We start from the raw sequence: 18,871 nt of genomic DNA on the forward strand, positions 1-18,871 counted from the left end.
AATCAATATATGACCACTATTTCTCAGTAATAAGGACATCATTAATCCTTCACTGTTGCCTGCAGACTCTTCAGCCCTTGTGGCTTATAGTTCAAGTTTTGAATCATTCCAGAGCACCTGCTGCCATTCTCCTGCACCCCAGTTCTTGTGTTTTTGTACATAATTAGGTTGCTTGACCTTGTTACCACAGCAGAGGTTTGGCTCGGTGTCTGCAATTCTTCAAAGACCACTTCCTGCCAGTTATGAGCTAATAACATTGCTGGACATCTCTGAATTTTAAGAAAGTATGATGTATGTCTTGCTCTCTCCCTCTCTCACATACCCAGGTCCTTCCTAAGATGACCTCTCACATAGTGACTGAAATTGACCACATCCTTGGCAACCGACCGTACAGTAAGAAGGACTACCGCTCTTAGACCAGACAGTACTGACCTACTTCATCATACTGCTACCATGGATCAGCCGTTCAATGTTAAACCTTCTATGGTTCACTCCTTGGGCCCCCACTCTGGAACAGCCTGGAACAGACAGCTTTGCAAAGCCCAGCATCACACCTCTGACTTAGACTTGTCCTGCTCAGATCAGCCCCACCAGGTTCACCATCTCAGGTCCAGTGCAGCTCAGCCCACAGAGAAATGCTTGACAAACTTCGCTCTTTGTAGCATAAACACCTTTAAATCTATCTGTGTGTATTGGAACTTTTCCTTTCCTTGTTCTGCACAAGCCTGTTCACATGTTACTATGCAGAACTGTGTCCAGCCCGTTTTTGACGTTCAGATCCAGTGCCATGCTGACATTATTTAGAGCAGTCTATCCCCGTTTCAACTGTATCTAGAGGCCTCATTTCTAAATTCAACACATTAAGGCTAAGTAGTTTTTAGTTTTAGAGATAATCAGCTTCTCTTGGAGTTGTTATGAAATAAAAAGAACTGCAGGGGGATTTAAATCAACTGTGTTGTTCAATGTCATCTGGTGAATAGATGGTAAACTGCATTACTTATTCACTTTATCACTCAGCCGATGACTCAGTCCCCTTAGTGTCAAGTGTTCCTCTCTAATATCCAAACTTGCACCCACAATTAAAATCACTTGAGCACAAAAATCAAAGTGAACACAGGTTTTTATTAATGTACCATTACTGAATACATTAAAGCTCTTTAGACTTGTTTTTCTTTTAAAACAGATGGTACCTCAGGCTGCAATCTTAATGAATGAATGAATGAGGCCTCAATAAACAAATGTCTGCTTTCAAATATCCACCAAATGTAACTTCTATACCTACCAAATATCCAGCTATGTATCCAGTTTAGTGCAAAATAGCATTCAGTAGATATTAGACTGCGTTTCCTGAGCATATTATCCAGCACATGCATGTGTCTCCTGCTCTAGGGTGCATTTCTCTTTTATTTCATTTTCAGCAAAGCACATAATTAAATGACCAAAGGGAGTTTGGTCAAAATAATGTACTGTGAAGCAGAGGATTGTGGGATATTGTAGGCTTGGACAGCAGAAGGGGAGAGAGAGTGAAGCATGTTGTTTGACAAACCGCTCCTTAGCTTTACTTGATCTTAGACGAGAGATAATGCTTTAAAAAAACAAACAAAAAAAAAACAGACTACCTGTCTCCCAGATTGCATTCAGTATGGATTTGTCCTCTTTCTTGCCTGTCAACTGAACTTTCATTGCTGATTGCCTCAATGAACCTTTGGGATTTAGGATTACTCTCTATAATGGAAGGATGACTGGCCCCTGGTGGTCATGTTTTGTAATAACTGCAAAAACAGCTTGATAATGGCACAATGTGGCATGAAGGCAAAGTATTTAGGATGTGACAAAGATTACAGTATTTATTCTAGAGTAGTTAACAAATATGAAATTTATTTTGACATTCTGAGATGTTGTTTTTGTTAGAAAATGATACGTGTACATAAAATGTTATGGCATACCTTGTAACTATAAAGACGCCTCTCTTGCATATGAAGACTTCCCTGTACTGTTAGGCTAACATAATATAAATAAGATGTAAATAGAGTTCTTTTATTGCTCCTCTGCAGTGTCGCTGCATGGTTTGCAGTGTTTGAATCTTCTTTTCTCCTCCAGCGTGACGTTTTATATTACCTATCTTCATCCAAACGGTGCGAGGGTTGATTTATTTTTGCATAATACACAGTCAGATCATTGAATCTGTCGTGAAAATGGCATTATGTAAAGAATGGGCTTCTGTTATGAGTAACGAGCTTGGAGCATTGTTTAAAGACTTTACCTTGAATCTTTTGCATCTGGAAAACAAGCCATCATAGAGATCTAGCAGACATGTTGGCTGGGTTCCAGCTGACTCACTGGTTTGTCCTTGGTGCACCATTGTTGACTGGGAGCACAAACACTCCTGATTTTAATCAAAGGAAATTTCGGTACATCACAGCTCCTGATGCTTCTGCCAAAACCTTGTTACACACATATTGGAACAAACATCGACAAGCAGCAGCCGGTTCATTGTTTATTTAAAGTAGCATGGCTTTGACAGATGAATAGGCTTCATTGTGACTGTTTGCTTTGGCTTGGTGGTGAATACAAATGAGGGCGACCTGACCGTCATTGCCACGCAAATTATGAGCCATGTACACAAACATCCGGAAAAATGTTTGCCTTAAGACATTTATTTCACTGTACTTGATGAAAATATACCAAAATGTGGACGATGTGTTTTGTATGCACTCATTAGCCACTTTATTCGGTACACATGATTCTCAATAAAGTGTCAGGAGTGGCATCAAGCTGTGCTCTTCTGCTTCAAGGCTGAACGCGTAGTGTGTTCAGAGATGATCTTCTGCATGCGTTGCTTGTAACGAGTGGTTATTTGAGTTACTGTTGCATTTTATTTTGAACAAGTCTGGCTATTATCCTAAGAACTCTTGCATCATCCATGCATTTCACCCAGAGAACCATTGCTCACTGGATATGTTTTTCTTTTTTAGACCATTCTCTGTAAACCCTATAATTCAAATTCACTTCAAATCGCCTCTTTCATCCCCATTCTGATGCCCAGTTTGAATTTGAACTTGCAGGTCATCTTGACCATGTCTACATGCCCTAAATGATTGGAGTTACTGCCATGTGACTGACTTAGTATTTGCTTTAACAAGCAGTTGAACAGGTGTACCTAATAAAGTGGCCATTAGGTGTACAAAGAGGATGTTTGCTTTTGAGTCAAAATCATTTCTTTTTTTGTTTGCTGTAACTGTTATTGGTAAAAAAGTGTGACATCACATGTAGTTGTGGTGCATTTTGTGCACGTCAACAAGCTGCCCATTAGTGACCATGTAGGACAGTTGTGTGTGTGTTATATGTCATGTAATTTATTTGTGTGTATAGACTTCTTCATTTGATGGAGTGCCTTGACTTGAGTCCAACATTCAGGGATGTCTTCATTGTTACATGGTGATTGGATGTTATCCTCATACAAATGTGAGAGTAAAGCAATATTTCTACAGATTATGGTTAGATCACCCAGGCTACAGTACGTGTCATCTGTTAACTTCACTTGGGCAAAACTAAGTTCACAGTCAGTGTAGCAGTTAACTTTTGGGGGAATTGGCTCAGAATGAATTATATATTAACCGTTTGGCAGATGTTTTAATCCAAGGCAGATTACAACTGGAAGTGTACACTTCCAGGAATTGTCTTCCTTGTCCGTGGAGTCTCAGTGCATGACTGTGGCTTTGTTCTGTCTAACAATCTTACAAACTTACAACACCAGACAATTAAACCAGTCAGTGACTTCATGAAACAACAGTTTGCCTCCTGGAAACATTTTCTATGTAACAAACTAGCAATGTACTCATTTGTAATGTGTTTAATTAAATTGTTACAGTGACAGTTGGAGGAAATCTGTGATAAATGAGAACAGTGACTCTGGGTGTTTGCTCTTTGACTCTTCTCAATTTGTTATCCGAATCAGCTCCACAGCCTTGGAAACAGATCAAAGGCCAACATTGAGCAAAGGCTGAAGCAATTCACATTTTGTTGCCGAATTCACAGATTAACATTTAAGGTCCTGCAAGGCGTTGCATACGCTTCATAGCCAGATTTACTGGTCTCATTTAAATTTAACCAAAAAACTATTCTGATCTCAGTGTGAAGCACAAACTTCTTCTACAGATCAGTGTGGTCTACAACATGTGAGTGTATGAGTGGAAGAGAAGTGAGTTTCATTGTTTTTGTTGAAAATGCAAACCATCAGTGTAATATGTCCTCTCCTAGTGATTTCTCCATACATACTACAAAAGTGTGATTATTAATAAATGCAATGCCAATGGAAATTTCTGTCTGAGTGTAGTTGGTTTGTGGACCAAGCCTTTGATCAATTTTAGGTTTGGGAGACACTGATCAACATTTTTGTGACATTTTACAATTAGCCAAGACCATTCAAAATTATCCCAGAAATGCTATGTTGCGGACTGATTGACACACTTTGAGAAGCACAGGTATACCTGGTTGCTTTATTTGTTACAAAAAACAGAAGACAGACCTGGAGAAACACCCTCCAGACATTTGATCATGAATTTCATGAAGATGAAATGTAATATCACAGTCTCTCTTCAAACCCCATTCCTTAACTCAGTGAAAAAAACAATTCTGTTTGCCCCTTTTTCTTTTTTTAACCCCATGTCCGTCCTTCCCTCCTTCCCAGTCCCACCCCATTATCCCTCGTCCCTTCAGCTTCTGACTTTACTTGGAGCCGGTGGAAAGCAGAGCAATGAGTCCAGAGGAGGCACTGATGGATAGAATGTAGTTGCTGGAAAAAATGTGAGTTAAGGCAAAAACAGGAGTCAAGACGGCGCTGGGAGAGAACACATTTACCAACATCAAGCTTGGACAGATAAGAATTTGTGTAGAAATGCACAGAAACAACAAAAAGTGACTAAGTGACTGTTAAGTTTGTTGTGTTTTCTGTTCAGCTTGATTAAAAAAAATGAGAGCAGGCGCATAACCAAGGTGCAGACAAAAGTCACTCTCCAAACATATCTGTTAAAGAAAGCATGTTATGCTGTGGAAATGTTGAGCAATACGTTTTCATTCTGATGACCTTGTTGATCTTGCATGTTCAAATGTGACGTACGACTGAAAGGATACACGGTGGGGTTGAAGTTCCTTAGCAAGAAGAAGGAGGCGACGATGACGAGGACCAGGAAGAGTGTGTTGTTGTAAAAGATGGAGAAGGTGGTGGCCTCATAGTCAGCAACTTCATTCTTCTTCCACAGGATTCTGAACATAAGAAAAAAACGACATAAATATTGTTCATTGACTGTATTAGGCAGGGTATCTCTTAAGAAGCTGGCCCATAGAAAAACAGTTTTGTTTTTTGGAAAGATGATTGCAGTGGGGGTTGAACAGCTAACCCAGGTGGTAATTATCAAAGCTTTAATCAATGCACAACTGAGTGACTGCAGTCTGAGAAGACACATCATCACATTTAAGCTTTGAGCTGTTGTTACGAAACACAAATCTCCAACACAGCAGTGTATTCACGTATCACTTGGAAAAAAAGAAGACTTGAAAATCAATCACCTCTCATCCTTCTCCTTGCGGGACATCTTGCGGTTGTCTGCCTCTGACAACTTCCTAGTCACCTCCTTGGAAACAGCGTCCTCACGCTTCTGAGCAACTCTGCAGGACCAACACAAAACGGCACGCGTCGGTGAGAAATTGTCATTGATACTTTGGATCAAAGCTTTAAATGATCAAGTCTAGATTAAGATGCAGTAGTAGGTATTAGCACAGGCCTATAGTAACACGTATCTCAGCCAATGACTTGTGTTCTCAATATCTCTCTTTATATATGAATAAAGCTAAAGTGCATATGAAGTAAGATAAACAAAAAAAGAATAAATAAGACACGTTTAAAAATACATTAGAGACACGTACTTGTGTTTGAGAACAAACTTGACGTTCTTGTAGGCAAAGGCCACCAGGTAGGTGCTGACCAGAGTCATGACAGCGTACAGAACTGCAGACTGGACCAGGTCCATGTGCCAAATCCTCCAGAAGAGCCCTGTGAAAAAGAGTCACATTGTAAAATAAAAGCAATGAGTGAGACGAGATCAAAAGCTAAACTTTAACAGGCACATCAAAGATTATTGGTTGGAACTGTGTCCATCTGTGATCTAAGATACTGATCAAAGCTTTAATGATTACAGTATCGCCGTGTTGTTCTATTTAATGTCATAAATAGTTTAGCCAGAATGCATTGCAGTTAATTTGATCACTTAATAATAGTAATGGTAATAATAATAATAATGATAATAATTAAGTCAGTTTACACTTTTCTCTCAGCTTCGAAAAATCACTTAGCTAGGCTAAGCTAGCAGCAGTACTCACAGATGGGGATGGCAGAAACGATGAGCGCGTTCCCGTAAAACAAAGCGGTGGATTTGGCCGAGAGGTTTCTGCTGAAGTCCTGGAGAAGCAGGTCCTCCTCTGACTGCTGCTTGTTGCTGCCTTTGGGAGCCATGGCTGTAGAGTGACCGGTGTGTTAGCTGCTCAGGTCTGAACACAGAAGGACTGACACGTCGCTGTACGAGGAGAAAAGAGAGGGACGCGTCAGCATTAACCCGGAAACACGCAAGCTCTCCTCTTCTTTGTTGACATGAAAACATGGCGGTTCCGTGCCTTTGCTGCCCTCCACAGGAAGTAGAGACGCTGCATCTGTAACGCTACACTGCTACCTGCATTGGTATGTTCTGTATTTTAAGACTTTTTTAACATTTATTTGCCAAGTTTGACTATATGTATACATCTGTGACGCCATTTTGGCGAGTCAAAACTACATTTTCAGATATCTGCAATTCACTGATCTGAAACTGTCAAAATGGCGTCACCTTTGTCATTCATGTGTATGGGGTTTGTTCAGTTGTTTCATAAAACATGTGATAATTTGTAGAATAAACACTAAAGTTTCAGCTAAAGCTATTACAGCTATGGGTTCAACTACCAGCAGGGTTCACATTTTGCCCACTAGAGGTCAATATCTACATGTCTGTACATGTTTGTGTGTTATCAGCTGATGCCCATTTACTCAACAACTGGCAGTTGAGTGCAGCCAGCAACCACCAGGATTTCAAACAATTAAGAAGAGAGAGATAATCCCACACTGCTTATAGTCCATAAAGTGCAAAAGTTTGAACATTTTAAAAGGATTTTAGGATTTGAAAGAGCCATTTCATGATGTAGAGAGGGGTGGATCTTGAGAAAATAAACTCTGCAGCGTAAGTTTGGAATGACATCTTTTGATGATAAGAGAATATTCAAACCAAACACCAAATAAAATCTCTGCGTTTATGACCAGGTAAGAAGTACAGCTTATCCCTGCCCGACTGGGCCCATATGCCCCAGCTTGCTGTAGAATTCCTACTTTCAGTTTTGAACACATGTTTAAAATCCAAGTATAACTTTCTTCCTCATCTGACAAACATGGCAATACAGCTCATGGTGTGACACATCAAGTCTCTGACCTTGCAGCTATAACCATAATAAGCAACTAAAAAAAAAAGTCCCTTCTCCCTGCTTACTTTTCAGTCAAGCCTGACGCATGCCTGCCACTGGAGAAAATAATGTTCGTAAAAAAAACCACAGGTCCTTGACCTGCTGCTAGTGCCTCTACCACAGTGCTTATCTCCCTGATGAGCTGTTTTCTCTTTAAGGCTACAGACATGCTAATTACTTATAATTTCACCATGTTTGCAGGAACAACTAAGCAGCGTATGTGTGACACTGAGCACCAAAATTGGTTCAGTTATGTTAGAACGCAATGTTGTAGACCACAAGGTTTGCGTGATGTTCCTGTTTTTAAATGGGGATAGAGATTAGGGATTATCGGTGCACTTCGGGGGGAGCAGCAGGAAAGGCTTCACAAGGCAATAAGGAGGAGCAGGAGGGGAGGAGCTGATGCCAAGAGGCCTGCCAACAAAATGCCAAGCCAGTCTCTTTCTCTCGCTCTCTCTCTCTCTGTCTCTCTCCCTCTCTCTCCTGTGTTTTTGCCAAATTGCCTTGAGTTTAGTGACAGTGCAGACAGATCTACAGGGACAAAGACACTACTGACCAGTCTCAGCAGACAAATACACACACTGCCATTTACTGGACTCCTGATTTTTGAGTTTTCCTGGCAGTGCTGGTTGTATCTCCTTTTGATTGAACCCTAAGGAGTATTTATGACAAGTTGCCTATTATCATGACCAATTCTTTTTGAGGTATCATTACTCACTTTAAAGTAAAGAGTTCTTGTGAGCCTGTGTGTCCGCTAGACGTTCTATAATTTCAGATAATTGCAGTTGCACAAAAACACCAAGTCACAGATGTTAAAAAAATAATGGAAGATGCGAGGAAGAATCTGATGAGTAAAGTGTGACGCTAATTTGGATTGCTATGAGTTCTCCGAAAACAGTAATTTTCCACAATGCTGGATATTATGGAAGTCCCCTGTCACTGTAAAGTAATTAATAAATGGCATGAAGTACGACTGAGCAGGCACATGGTCACACAACATCCCTATGATGTTCTTTTGATGTTGAAAAAGAGGAAAAACATTTATTTTTTTAATCATTGGCATGGGGCCTTTGTTTCTCAGTTCGACCCTCTCTTCTGTGAGCATATGTTAGAGCAGTCAAATAATCACGTTATACTGTAGATAAGTTGGTTGAACAGAGTCTACTTCAAATGATATCTCAGAGAATATGCTTTTTCTTGTCAGACATTTTACACATACACATTAGTAATAAACTAATTAAATACATGAAATGTGAGATTTAAAAGAAAAACAAGAAACCAACTGTAGGTCCAATCAGTGTTTACAATGATGTCATCTAGCTGCAATAAGTACATCTGCTTACAGTTAGTCCATGAGATGGTTAAGGTGTCAAGCCCAACCTGTGCTCAACTGATAAACTGTGACTTGTGCTAACATTTGAACAGAGAGGTCATGGGACCAAAACAGAGGGAGCTATTTTTAACTGGGCTCCACCATTCATGTTTATTTAACCTCCTCTGTAGGTGTATGCACCGCTCCACAAAAGAGTGGTCCACAGACAGTTGTGTGACAAGATCTGACGATACAAGTCGTTGTAAAGTGGGTGAAGTTGTTCCAATAGCTCGGAAGAACAAGTATGAACTTGCATAGAGTTAGCTGGGAAGTTAGTATTCAGTAAGTGTTTGTAGCTTGCAGGGACATGGCAGACCTGCTGGTCTTCTGCTGCCTTGTTTAGTCATTTTATTTAGGCTAAGCAAAACAAAGGATTTCAAACACCAGTGTCACAAAACAACACATCAACAACCCTGTGTGCTTTGATGTAAAATCCTTGATTTTCTCTATGAACTTTGATGCAGGTCGTCACTAGTTTACAAAATGACACAGACTTACAGATTTTAAGTAGCTAAAATCAGTTTTCCTTGTGCCCATGTTTGTTAGTGTGATCGTCTGTTTCTGTTTTTTTAGAGATGGCACACTCAAAGTCAGGGCTGAATATTTGTTAGTACCTCATACAGGTAATTCAAAAAACAAACCAAACTATCACTTTAATATTAAGTGTTTGACATAATCAAGTAGTTCATCATTTTATTACAGCCGCTGATAAGCCCCTGGGTTATGCAAAGTACAGTTCTTGAACAGGTACGACAACTTCAATGATGGAAGAATAAATCTCACAAAAGTACATTGTCACCTCTCAGGGCTCAGTATGATTATATCACAGTGAACAACAATGTCCTTTTGTCAGGGTGAGGGATGACTGAAGACAGAGGAGGCTGTAAAATGAACAGAGGAGGAGAGGGAGGACTGACACAAGCACCTGTGTGACAGCACTGCAGGCACTGCCCAACTGTTTCAGGGCCTGGTGATATTTCCTGCTTTCATTAAGGACAGGATTGTGTCACGCTCACGCAAAACCCACCCAACTCCTCTGCCCAGGCCTATAATGCTTCTCCCTTTAACAGACATTTGCTGAAATGGTTGCATGTTTTTCCTCCACTCCTATCTCCTTCATGTCCTGTGATTTATGTTCCCCCTCCGTCTCAGAGGCACGGAGGAGAACGTGATATGGTAGAGGCGGAGGGTGGAGGTGAAAGGTGGGGAATGCTAAGAGAGATGAAGGGAAGAAAACCAGTGAAATATTTGTCTTTTAAACGGATGCCAGACATGTGTTTACACTTTCTGCCCACTTTTACCATAAATAGTTTCCTCACCCTCAGGCCTGTGTGCTTGCAAGGGAACCTGCATGCAAGCATATGACTCTCTGTGAGTGTGTATGTGCAGTATGTGTGAGAGAGCTACAGTAAGATGGGGAGACCCCAGACACCAAACACTTTGATCTATTTTCTCCCTTCACTCATGATTGGAAGGATGATTAATGGTTGTGTAAGCAGTAAAATGTGTGCATGCCACCACTCACTGCTACCTATCATAGCCTATTTCATAGGAAGTGAAGTCCAGTGGAAACTAAAAGAAGACTGATTTATTCATTCATCAGCCACTTTATGAGGTACACAATCAATCAATACTATGACAGCAACCCCATGCTTTTAGACATGTAGACATGATCAAGGTGACAAAGAAAGGTGACTTTGAGCATGGCCATTTGTTGGTGCCAGATGTGCTGGTCATATTATTTCTGATAATAGGATTTACTTATTATTATTATTATTATTATTATTATTATTATTAATAATAATAATAATAATAATAATAACAATAATAATAATATTATTAATAATAATAATAATAATAATAATAATAATAATAATAATAGTCATAATAATAATGGTCCAAAAAATAAAATAGAGTAGAATGGCCAGTTTTGTTTGAAATAATAGAAATATAGAAATGCAACACTAACTAAAGCCCAGCAGAGGACCCCACCTGGCGCCACTCCAGCCACTTTATTAGGTGTCTTATGTACGTAATAAAGTGGCCAGTAAGTGTGCATGTCTAGAAAAAGAATTCTGTTGTATCCTGTGCCTGTAGAGTTTTCTTTTCTTTTGCGGCGTGCATGTGTGCGTGTGTGTGTGTGTGTGTGTGTGATTCGCAGCTGATGATGACAGTAATGATGTGCGAGTAATACTGTAGGTGCGGAGTTGCAGCTGCGGTCAGATAGTCACTGTTTGTCGGGTCAGCTAGACCCTGGCATTACGATTCATAATTATTCTGATTGCGATGACATGGGCTCAGATTCCCCTGGCAGAGTTACGGTGACCCCTCAGGCAGAGCTGCGTCCAAAACAAACGCTCACATGGTTCCATTCCTTCACTCCAATAAACACCAGATTTCACAGTGTGCTCTCTGAGAAACAAACAGATAAGATTGTATTAATGTGTTGATTCAGGCAGAGTGCACTGTGGTCGGGTCATCTACTGCAGAGTGAATTAGGTGGGAATTTAAATCTTCAACAAATCTAATAATGAGAATACACTGCACAGGAGATTGTGTGTGCGTCTTTCGGAGTGTCAATGAGTGTAGAAATGAGGGCTAACCTACTGCCAACTTGGCTTGTCTCAGACGCCATGAGAGAGCAGAAGATGTTGACATTTTTAGCAGTGGAGGGAAGATGCTATTCCATCTGTGTCTGAAAGGTCACTGTGGTGGGTGTCTGGAGCACTGGGTGTGTGTGTGCGTGCATGCCCCTGTGCCTGCCAAAATCAGTGTGTCTTAAGTGAGTGTCCTTTCATCAATTCTGTGTGAAAAGAGCAAAGGAGAGCTGTAAACAAACATGCTGGGAGTGTTGGGCATAACACAAACAGAATAGTAGGAATCCACCAGCTCAAACACACTTCTGCACATTTGTACACACACACACACACACACATACACACACACACTACACACTTTTGCTTTGAAGATGAACTGTGTAGGTACAGAATAGTAGTAACACTAGCAGCGACATTTTTAACACCGCTGCTTTGAACATTCTCTCACTGACTAAGTTACATCAGCAGGGGCGTTGCAACAGGGGAAGCAACACACTCAAATGCCCGGGGCCACAAGCTGAGCTCCCTTGAATTTTCATTTTTGCTGTGTACTGCAGTGACCCAATGGTTGAAACATTCCCATAACTAGGCCCAACGCCACAGGCTTGCTTTTTCCAGTTTGACCCCCTGACTCCCTGTTGCCTGAGACCCCCCAATGTCATGTGAAGCACCCCTTTTATAGCAGTGTCAAGTTTAATTTGAGTGTAATTTAGGAAGGGCTCTTTCGAGCTTTTGTTTTCACATCATGAACATGATGCAGTGGTGACAGTGAACCAAGAGGTAAAACAAAAAAGCTGTAAAAACAAAACAATGGCCTGAAAGATGCAATTCAATAAGTACTGTCCAACTATTAATGAATAGTTCCAATTGTCAAACAGGTTCAGTTGTAAGTCCTCTTTTCAGTAATGAGCAGCCTCACACAGTCTCCAGCTAACTCTAATGCTGAGCTGTAGAGGAAAAGGACAGATTATAATGTCGTGGACAATGACCAGTTAAACTGTCTCTCTGAACTTGAGGCCTCAAATGGAGATATTTGTTCTGGACTTGAATAACAAACACAGTTGTGAGGGTAACTGGGGGTCAGTTGTATCAAATGACAGGAAGGGTTATAGACTTTGTGAACACAAATCCACTGTAATAATGTGCTGGGAATGCTCAGTTTGGAAATAGTGTACTTTAAGTGTCACCCTGAGAAATTTTTCGTTTGTGCCAGAGGGGGTTGATGAGAAGGTCTGGCAGATGATCCACTGATGTGGAAGCAGCTGTGAGGGGCTGTGGTGAAAACATGTTGAGTGCCTGACAGGCGACCTCAGAACACTCTGGTGTCTGGTCACACGAGAACTTCATGGCCTAGTGGTTACGGCGCACTCGGATCAAATGGTGAGCCTTTTACACACAATAAACGATGCAGATTCCTCTCTGGTCATTTAAACACAGGCTTTCACAATGTCAGTGATAATAAATGAATAGTGCTGAGTTATCTGTGGCAGCATATTTTACAGATTTGTGAAAGGATAAGATATCCTGAGAGAGTGGGGTGGGGGGTGTTTACTAGTGTGTCTCATCAGGAAGAAACACATGCGACACAAGGGAATGATGCTTGAAAGCTGAGCACAGATTCATGTCTGTAGGTCAACAACCACTGGGCTTTTATTGTCTGTTGTCTGTGATCTCTGACATGTTTATTAATGTTGTATTTCATCATTACCTTCTTTCGGATGAACCACTGATGAATTCCTGTTCAGGTTTCAGCCGCTTTTACCCCATCTTGGAGTCTGACTCGCTGGGGTGGATTGAGATTTGGCTGGAGTTTGTGATGCTTCCATGAGAAACCTACAGGTCTGCATCTTTATAGTGGCTGCCAAATGCCAACTGACAATCATGTGCCGATTGGGGATGATGAGCCGCAAATTGCAAAAGTCATTCGTGAGCAGATTATCAGGCTCAGAGTCAAGTAACGTGAACTTGGCTTTACTGGTGAAATGGACTAAAAAAACTGAGGGGTAAACACATACCACACATACCTACACAGAATAAACATTTTAGTGAATTAAGTGTTAACCGAGGAGTGGATGTAGAGGGATTGTTTAATTGTGTGCACACAGCTGTGCACAGTGCATACATTCTGCACATGTGTATACACCCAGCACATGCTTCCAAGAACATCCTCAGTGTGTTTGTGTGATGTGTTTGGATGTGTATAACAAATAGAGCTGCAACTCACGATTATTTTCATAATCGATTAATCTGTCGATTAATTTCTCGATTAATCGTTTGGTCCATAAAATATCAGAAAACCTTAGAAATTTGGTGAGTGTTCATCAAACCTGGAAATGATGATGTTCTCAAATGTCTTGTTTTGTCCACAAACCAAAATGATTAACTTTTAATGATTTCTTTGTTATCCAGAGCAAAGAAATTAAGAAAATATTCACATTTAAGAAGCTTAAACAATCAGAAATCTTGTATTTAATCATGAAAAAAACTTCAAACCAATCGATTATCATAATAGTTGTTGATTAATTTAGTAATCGATTAATAATCGATTAATTGTTTCAACTCTAATAACAAACACACCATATGGGGAGCACGAGTGATCAGATGGTTGGAGAACATGTGTGAGATAACAGAAATTCCTCCCAGCGTTAGCGCGGAAAGAGTTGGGTCAGGGTCTTTTCTGTCCTGCGAGGCAAGGCTCTCCCTGCATGTTGATAGTACAGCTGGCAGTACGGGATTCTCCTAGATAAACTTTATGGATACTCTGACCTACTCTATATAAACTAGGATCAAAGCTTGAGGGCTGCTGCTGCAGACTGTCTGTGTGGTCCGACTACAGATATCACCAGATTTAGGTTTTGTTGTTGAAGTTTTTTTTAAAAACATCAGGCATTTATTTATTTATTTATTAATTATTTATTTATATGTTTATTTCGGTCATGTCAGTTAGATCAATCATCATCTTAGTGTAGTTCACACAATACACATAACCAAAAGGGAAGGGGGGAGAAGCAACATCTTATCTAGTCCCGCCCCCATTACCCACAGAATACATATTTTCATCGTACAATACATAATTTCGCCATTATTTTATTTTTCTTTTTTTCTTATGACAGTTTGGAACCTGCACATCTTGTTGAGAACACTCTGTCGATCGCATTCAGTGACCAGCTTAGCAATTCCATCTCGGATCAATTGATTCTCCGTAGTGGCTCGATTCACAGGGGCAGCTAAATACTTTTCACATGTTGACATTTGTGCTTATCAATGGCAGTTATTGTTTGGGTACGTTTGCTTCTTGTTTTTTTTTTTTTTTCCTCCTCTGCCGTCTCCACACAGTGTCTACTGATTTCTGTCTCTGACCTTTATCATACTTACTTCCTGGGTCATTCTGTATCGATTAATAGTCATATCTACATACTTCTTTTTAAATACACTCCGTTTTGCTGATTTTTTTAATCTCCACATCCAGATTATTCCACTGTCTGACACCCGTGACCGATACGGTAAAGGATTTTAATGTAGTTCTTACCCTTCCTCTGGTCAGGAATAATATCTGTAGATTGTGAGGGAGGCTTTTGTTGGCAGCCCTGTACATCATCTGTACTGTGCGGTAGTTTATTAAGTCATATAATTTGAGTATTTTTGATTTGATAAATAATTGATTTGTATGTTCCCTGTAATTGGCATAATGTAGAATTCTCAAGGCTCTTTTTTGGACTACAAACGGGGGATAAGAAGTGGCTTTATAAGTGTGTCCCCAAACCTCTGTACAGTATTGCAGGTGTGGAGAAACTAGTGCGCAATACAACAAATAAAGTGCCTTCTGATTTAGTAGTTTTTGTGCCTTCCAAAGTATGGACACACTCCTGGCCATCTTACCTTTTAAGTGTCTTGTGTATGGCTTCCAGCTTAACATGTCATCAATAATCATTCCCAGCACTTTGTTCTCACTAACCCTTTCAATATCCACTCCATTAACTTGTATGTTAATACTTTTATTGCAGCCTTTTTACCCATACAGCATATATTTAGTTTTCTCTAAAATTAGTGATAGTTTATTTATATTAAACCACACATGAAGCTTGGCCATTTCATTATTGACTGTTTCCACTAATTGGTTCAAGTCATCCCCAGAACAGAAAATATTAGTGTCATCTGCAAATAGTATTAATTTCAGAATATTGGATAATTTGCATATGTCATTAATGTATAGTATAAACAGTTTTGGACCCAGTACTGACCCCTGTGGGACCCCACAAACTATGTCCAAGCAAGTTGATGTGTTATCACCCATCTTAACGTATTGAGATCTGTTGTGAAGATAGCTCTTGACCCATTCCAGTACTATGCCTCTAATACCATATCTCTCCAGTTTAGCTATCAAGATATCATGGTTGATGGTGTCAAATGCTTTTTTTAGATCTATGAAAATTCCTATTGAATGTAATTTCTGGTCAACAGCATCAGTTATGATTTCCACAGACTCAGTTAAAGCTAGCACCGTCGAGTGGTTTCTTCTGAATCCATATTGGCTATCGTATAGCATTTGCAAAAAGCATTTTAATTGTTGTTTGACTACTCAAGACTCATTTTGCATCCTATTTCTCTCTTAACAGAGATAATCTGACGATAATTATTTCTTATACTGGACACTTCTACAGTACATGGTTTGTATTCAGAGGCGATGCAGGATGTACTAGTGTGGCATTTATATAATGCGAGAAAGGGAAGGGTGTGGAGGCCTGTGACCTTGTTTATTTTGACAATGAACATGCAAAACCACATTAGATGGACACATGCATGTCATTGTTCACGAGCAGTGCTGATTCATTGAGATGAAGGTTAAATATATGTCACTGTCAAAACAGTGTAAAAACATGTGTGCTACAGTACCTTCACAGCAGAATCTCTCACACTTCTGTTATTTTAACCAGTTCAAAAATGATACACCAAATGCTTGGTGGTGCCTCAATGGTGATAAAAGATAAATAATAAAAGGGAGAGCTTGTAAAAAGTGATATTTATGAACTGGCGTACATTCAATAACATCTGGAAGTGGAGAGACAAATGATAAATAATCTAATGGTTAGCAACTCAATGGTTAGCAATGATTCTTGTTTTATCCTTTCATGTGAATATTTTCTTATTCACGCCTGCTGTTGGATCACTTTGGCAGGTAACACTGTTGTTAGTTGTCTGTCACTCTGTGAACACAAGATCAAAGACACTCCCTGCAAATGAAAGCCGGCTCCTATTGTATGCTATGACATGTGCTGTTTGCAAGTGCCTTTGAGGGTTTTGCATGTTAAACACCACTTTTATCAACTATGTGTCATTGTGTGCCAGGGGAACTGATGGCATGATAATAAAAAACCATAATGTATTTGCATGATATTCTTTATGCATGTAAGACTCTGAATGTGGAAGTAGGCTACTTTGTTAACTGGTGTTGCTGGTGTGCGTGCCACTGGTCATATGCTGAAGGTGCATGCATGAATTAGAGTTAATGTCCAATTCCCTGTGAGAGGTTGACACATTTGCGTGAGAGAGTGCAAATTCGTGTGTTTGTGTGCTCCTGGTTGAGGCAGGGGGGCTCAAGGTCTTATGTGGAGAGTGTGTTTGCATGTGAGTGTGTAGGAGGGGAAAAAAACGTGTTAGTGAATTGGATGTGAAATGAGGAGTGAATGGGGCAGGCAGGAAGTGTGCAACGGCCAGTGTGTGTGTGCTTACATCTGTGAATTGCTGTCCTAATAAAATGTAAAAGCCCTCCAAGTCACCTCTGCCCTCCCTCAAATGACTCCCGTCTGCCCCTCTGTCTTACGCACAGACAAGCACGCACACACATTCCTAATCTTAACCATAAAAAGTGAATGCCTACCCCCAAGTTTAACCTAACCTTAACCATCACAACTAAGTGCCTTATCTTAACCCTATTATATACCTAATTCTAGCCCTAATCATAAACCTAGGTCTCTCCTCACTTTCTGTAGCTTATAAGCCAAAATGGTCCTCACAAAGACAAACATACAGGTCTATTCTCTCTTGCTCCCCTTATTACTTCCTCACATAAACAATGACGTGTGTGCACAGCTCATATTAACATGGAAGCGTTAGCGTGGAAAGAGTTGGGTCAGGGTCTTTTCTGTCCTGCGAGGCAAGGCTCTCCCTGCATGTTGATAGTACAGCTGGCAGTACGGGAGCCTCCAGACACACACGCACACACACACAAACACAAACACACACTGTCTATACATGCATGCATGCAGACAGAGGCACGCTACACAGTAGGTCATAAAGCTGCTGGCGTGAAGGATAGATGGCTCTGACACCAGAGAAGCAGACAGCCTTGCAAACATGCACTGGGGAGCTTTAGTGGGATAACAATGACGTGACTGCATGTGTGTGTGTATGTGTGCTTGAGCTTTTTTTAATGTGTGTGTGTGTGTGGATATGTTTAGGTAATGTTGTGTGATAACAGCGTACTCCAGGGTGAGTATTGTGAAAGTAGTATAGAAAGTGTATTAAAAACACACACACCTTGCTGTTGTTTTTGAAAGAATGTTTGAAATTAGTGTTTTTGACAGTTGAACATTTACCAAACCCCTCCTCAAAACAGCAATTCTTTCATCTAAGCTCGGCAGCTGTAACAAGGCACGACAGACCTGTCTAGTTTTGGATTATTGCACATGCTGAAGCTGCATGCATTCAATGGGACTGCATACTTGGCATTTTCAGTCCCCCACCCACAAAAATCCCCTGTCCAAAACCAAAATATGAGAATGTAAGGAAAGGATGAAAGAGAATGTTTATTTATCCTAATACAGGCTGCAAATGTTAGCATTGAACTGTATCACAGTTTCTTTGAGGCAGTACATTATTTTGCAGGGTTGCAGGTTTAACGAGTTTGTCACATTTCTGGGAAACAGTGCTGTCCTGCTGTGTTGGATTTGATAAAGTTTAAACTCCAACAACGTTGGCTAAAAACATTGCCAAAGATAAGCTATGCTCATCAAAGACAGGAGTTTGTCCTTGTCCCTGTGTTTATTTGTAGCCAGTCAGCATACATTGTATGAAAGATGACATTTATAGATGGATGTGTAGGTATTTTTAAGGGATGATGGGAAAAGGTGGAGGGAGGACAAAGATAGACAAGAGAGCAAAATTTCCTTTAGCCTTCTTTTGAAATGCTTAGACATTGATCAGAATGGGTTTCCTGGCATCCTCCTGAAAGGTAAATTCTCAGATGGGGCTGTCCCCATGGAAACATGAATACACATGAATCTGTTTGTTTGTTTTTTAAATTGTCAAAACGCCACCCTTGCATTTTCATGTAGACAATCACTATGCTACTTGGGGGAAA

The 18,871-nt window shown here is 40.3% G+C and overlaps 3 protein-coding genes across 5 annotated transcripts in view; 2 read left to right on the top strand and 1 right to left on the bottom strand.

Moving 5' to 3' along the window:
- kcnab1a (potassium voltage-gated channel subfamily A regulatory beta subunit 1a) overlaps nt 1-4,055 on the top strand; it is an 87,778-nt gene extending 83,723 nt beyond the window's left edge. For all 3 annotated transcript variants that reach the window (XM_058634924.1, XM_058634923.1, XM_058634925.1), the window contains one exon: nt 327-4,055. In XM_058634924.1, coding sequence (XP_058490907.1) covers nt 327-416 — 90 coding nt within the window. In that variant the 3' untranslated portion in view covers nt 417-4,055. The remainder of the gene's footprint in view (nt 1-326) is intronic.
- Nucleotides 4,056-4,485: 430 nt separating this feature from the next.
- Nucleotides 4,486-6,597, bottom strand: ssr3 (signal sequence receptor, gamma). The gene is made up of 5 exons (XM_058634926.1): nt 6,379-6,597; nt 5,926-6,052; nt 5,569-5,667; nt 5,134-5,265; nt 4,486-4,795 (listed from the first exon to the last, which is right to left on the bottom strand). Exons 1-5 carry the CDS (start codon nt 6,509-6,511, stop codon nt 4,729-4,731), a joined length of 558 nt encoding a protein of 185 aa, XP_058490909.1. The 5' UTR covers nt 6,512-6,597; the 3' UTR covers nt 4,486-4,728.
- Nucleotides 6,593-18,871, top strand: part of tiparp (TCDD-inducible poly(ADP-ribose) polymerase) — a 45,561-nt gene continuing 33,282 nt past the window's right edge. Inside the window, exon 1 of the mRNA XM_058634922.1 lies at nt 6,593-6,733. The gene's annotated coding sequence lies outside the window, so the exon portion shown is untranslated. The remainder of the gene's footprint in view (nt 6,734-18,871) is intronic.

This window comes from Solea solea, chromosome 7 (genome assembly GCF_958295425.1).
Source record: "Solea solea chromosome 7, fSolSol10.1, whole genome shotgun sequence".
Taxonomy (NCBI): Eukaryota; Metazoa; Chordata; class Actinopteri; order Pleuronectiformes; family Soleidae; genus Solea; species Solea solea.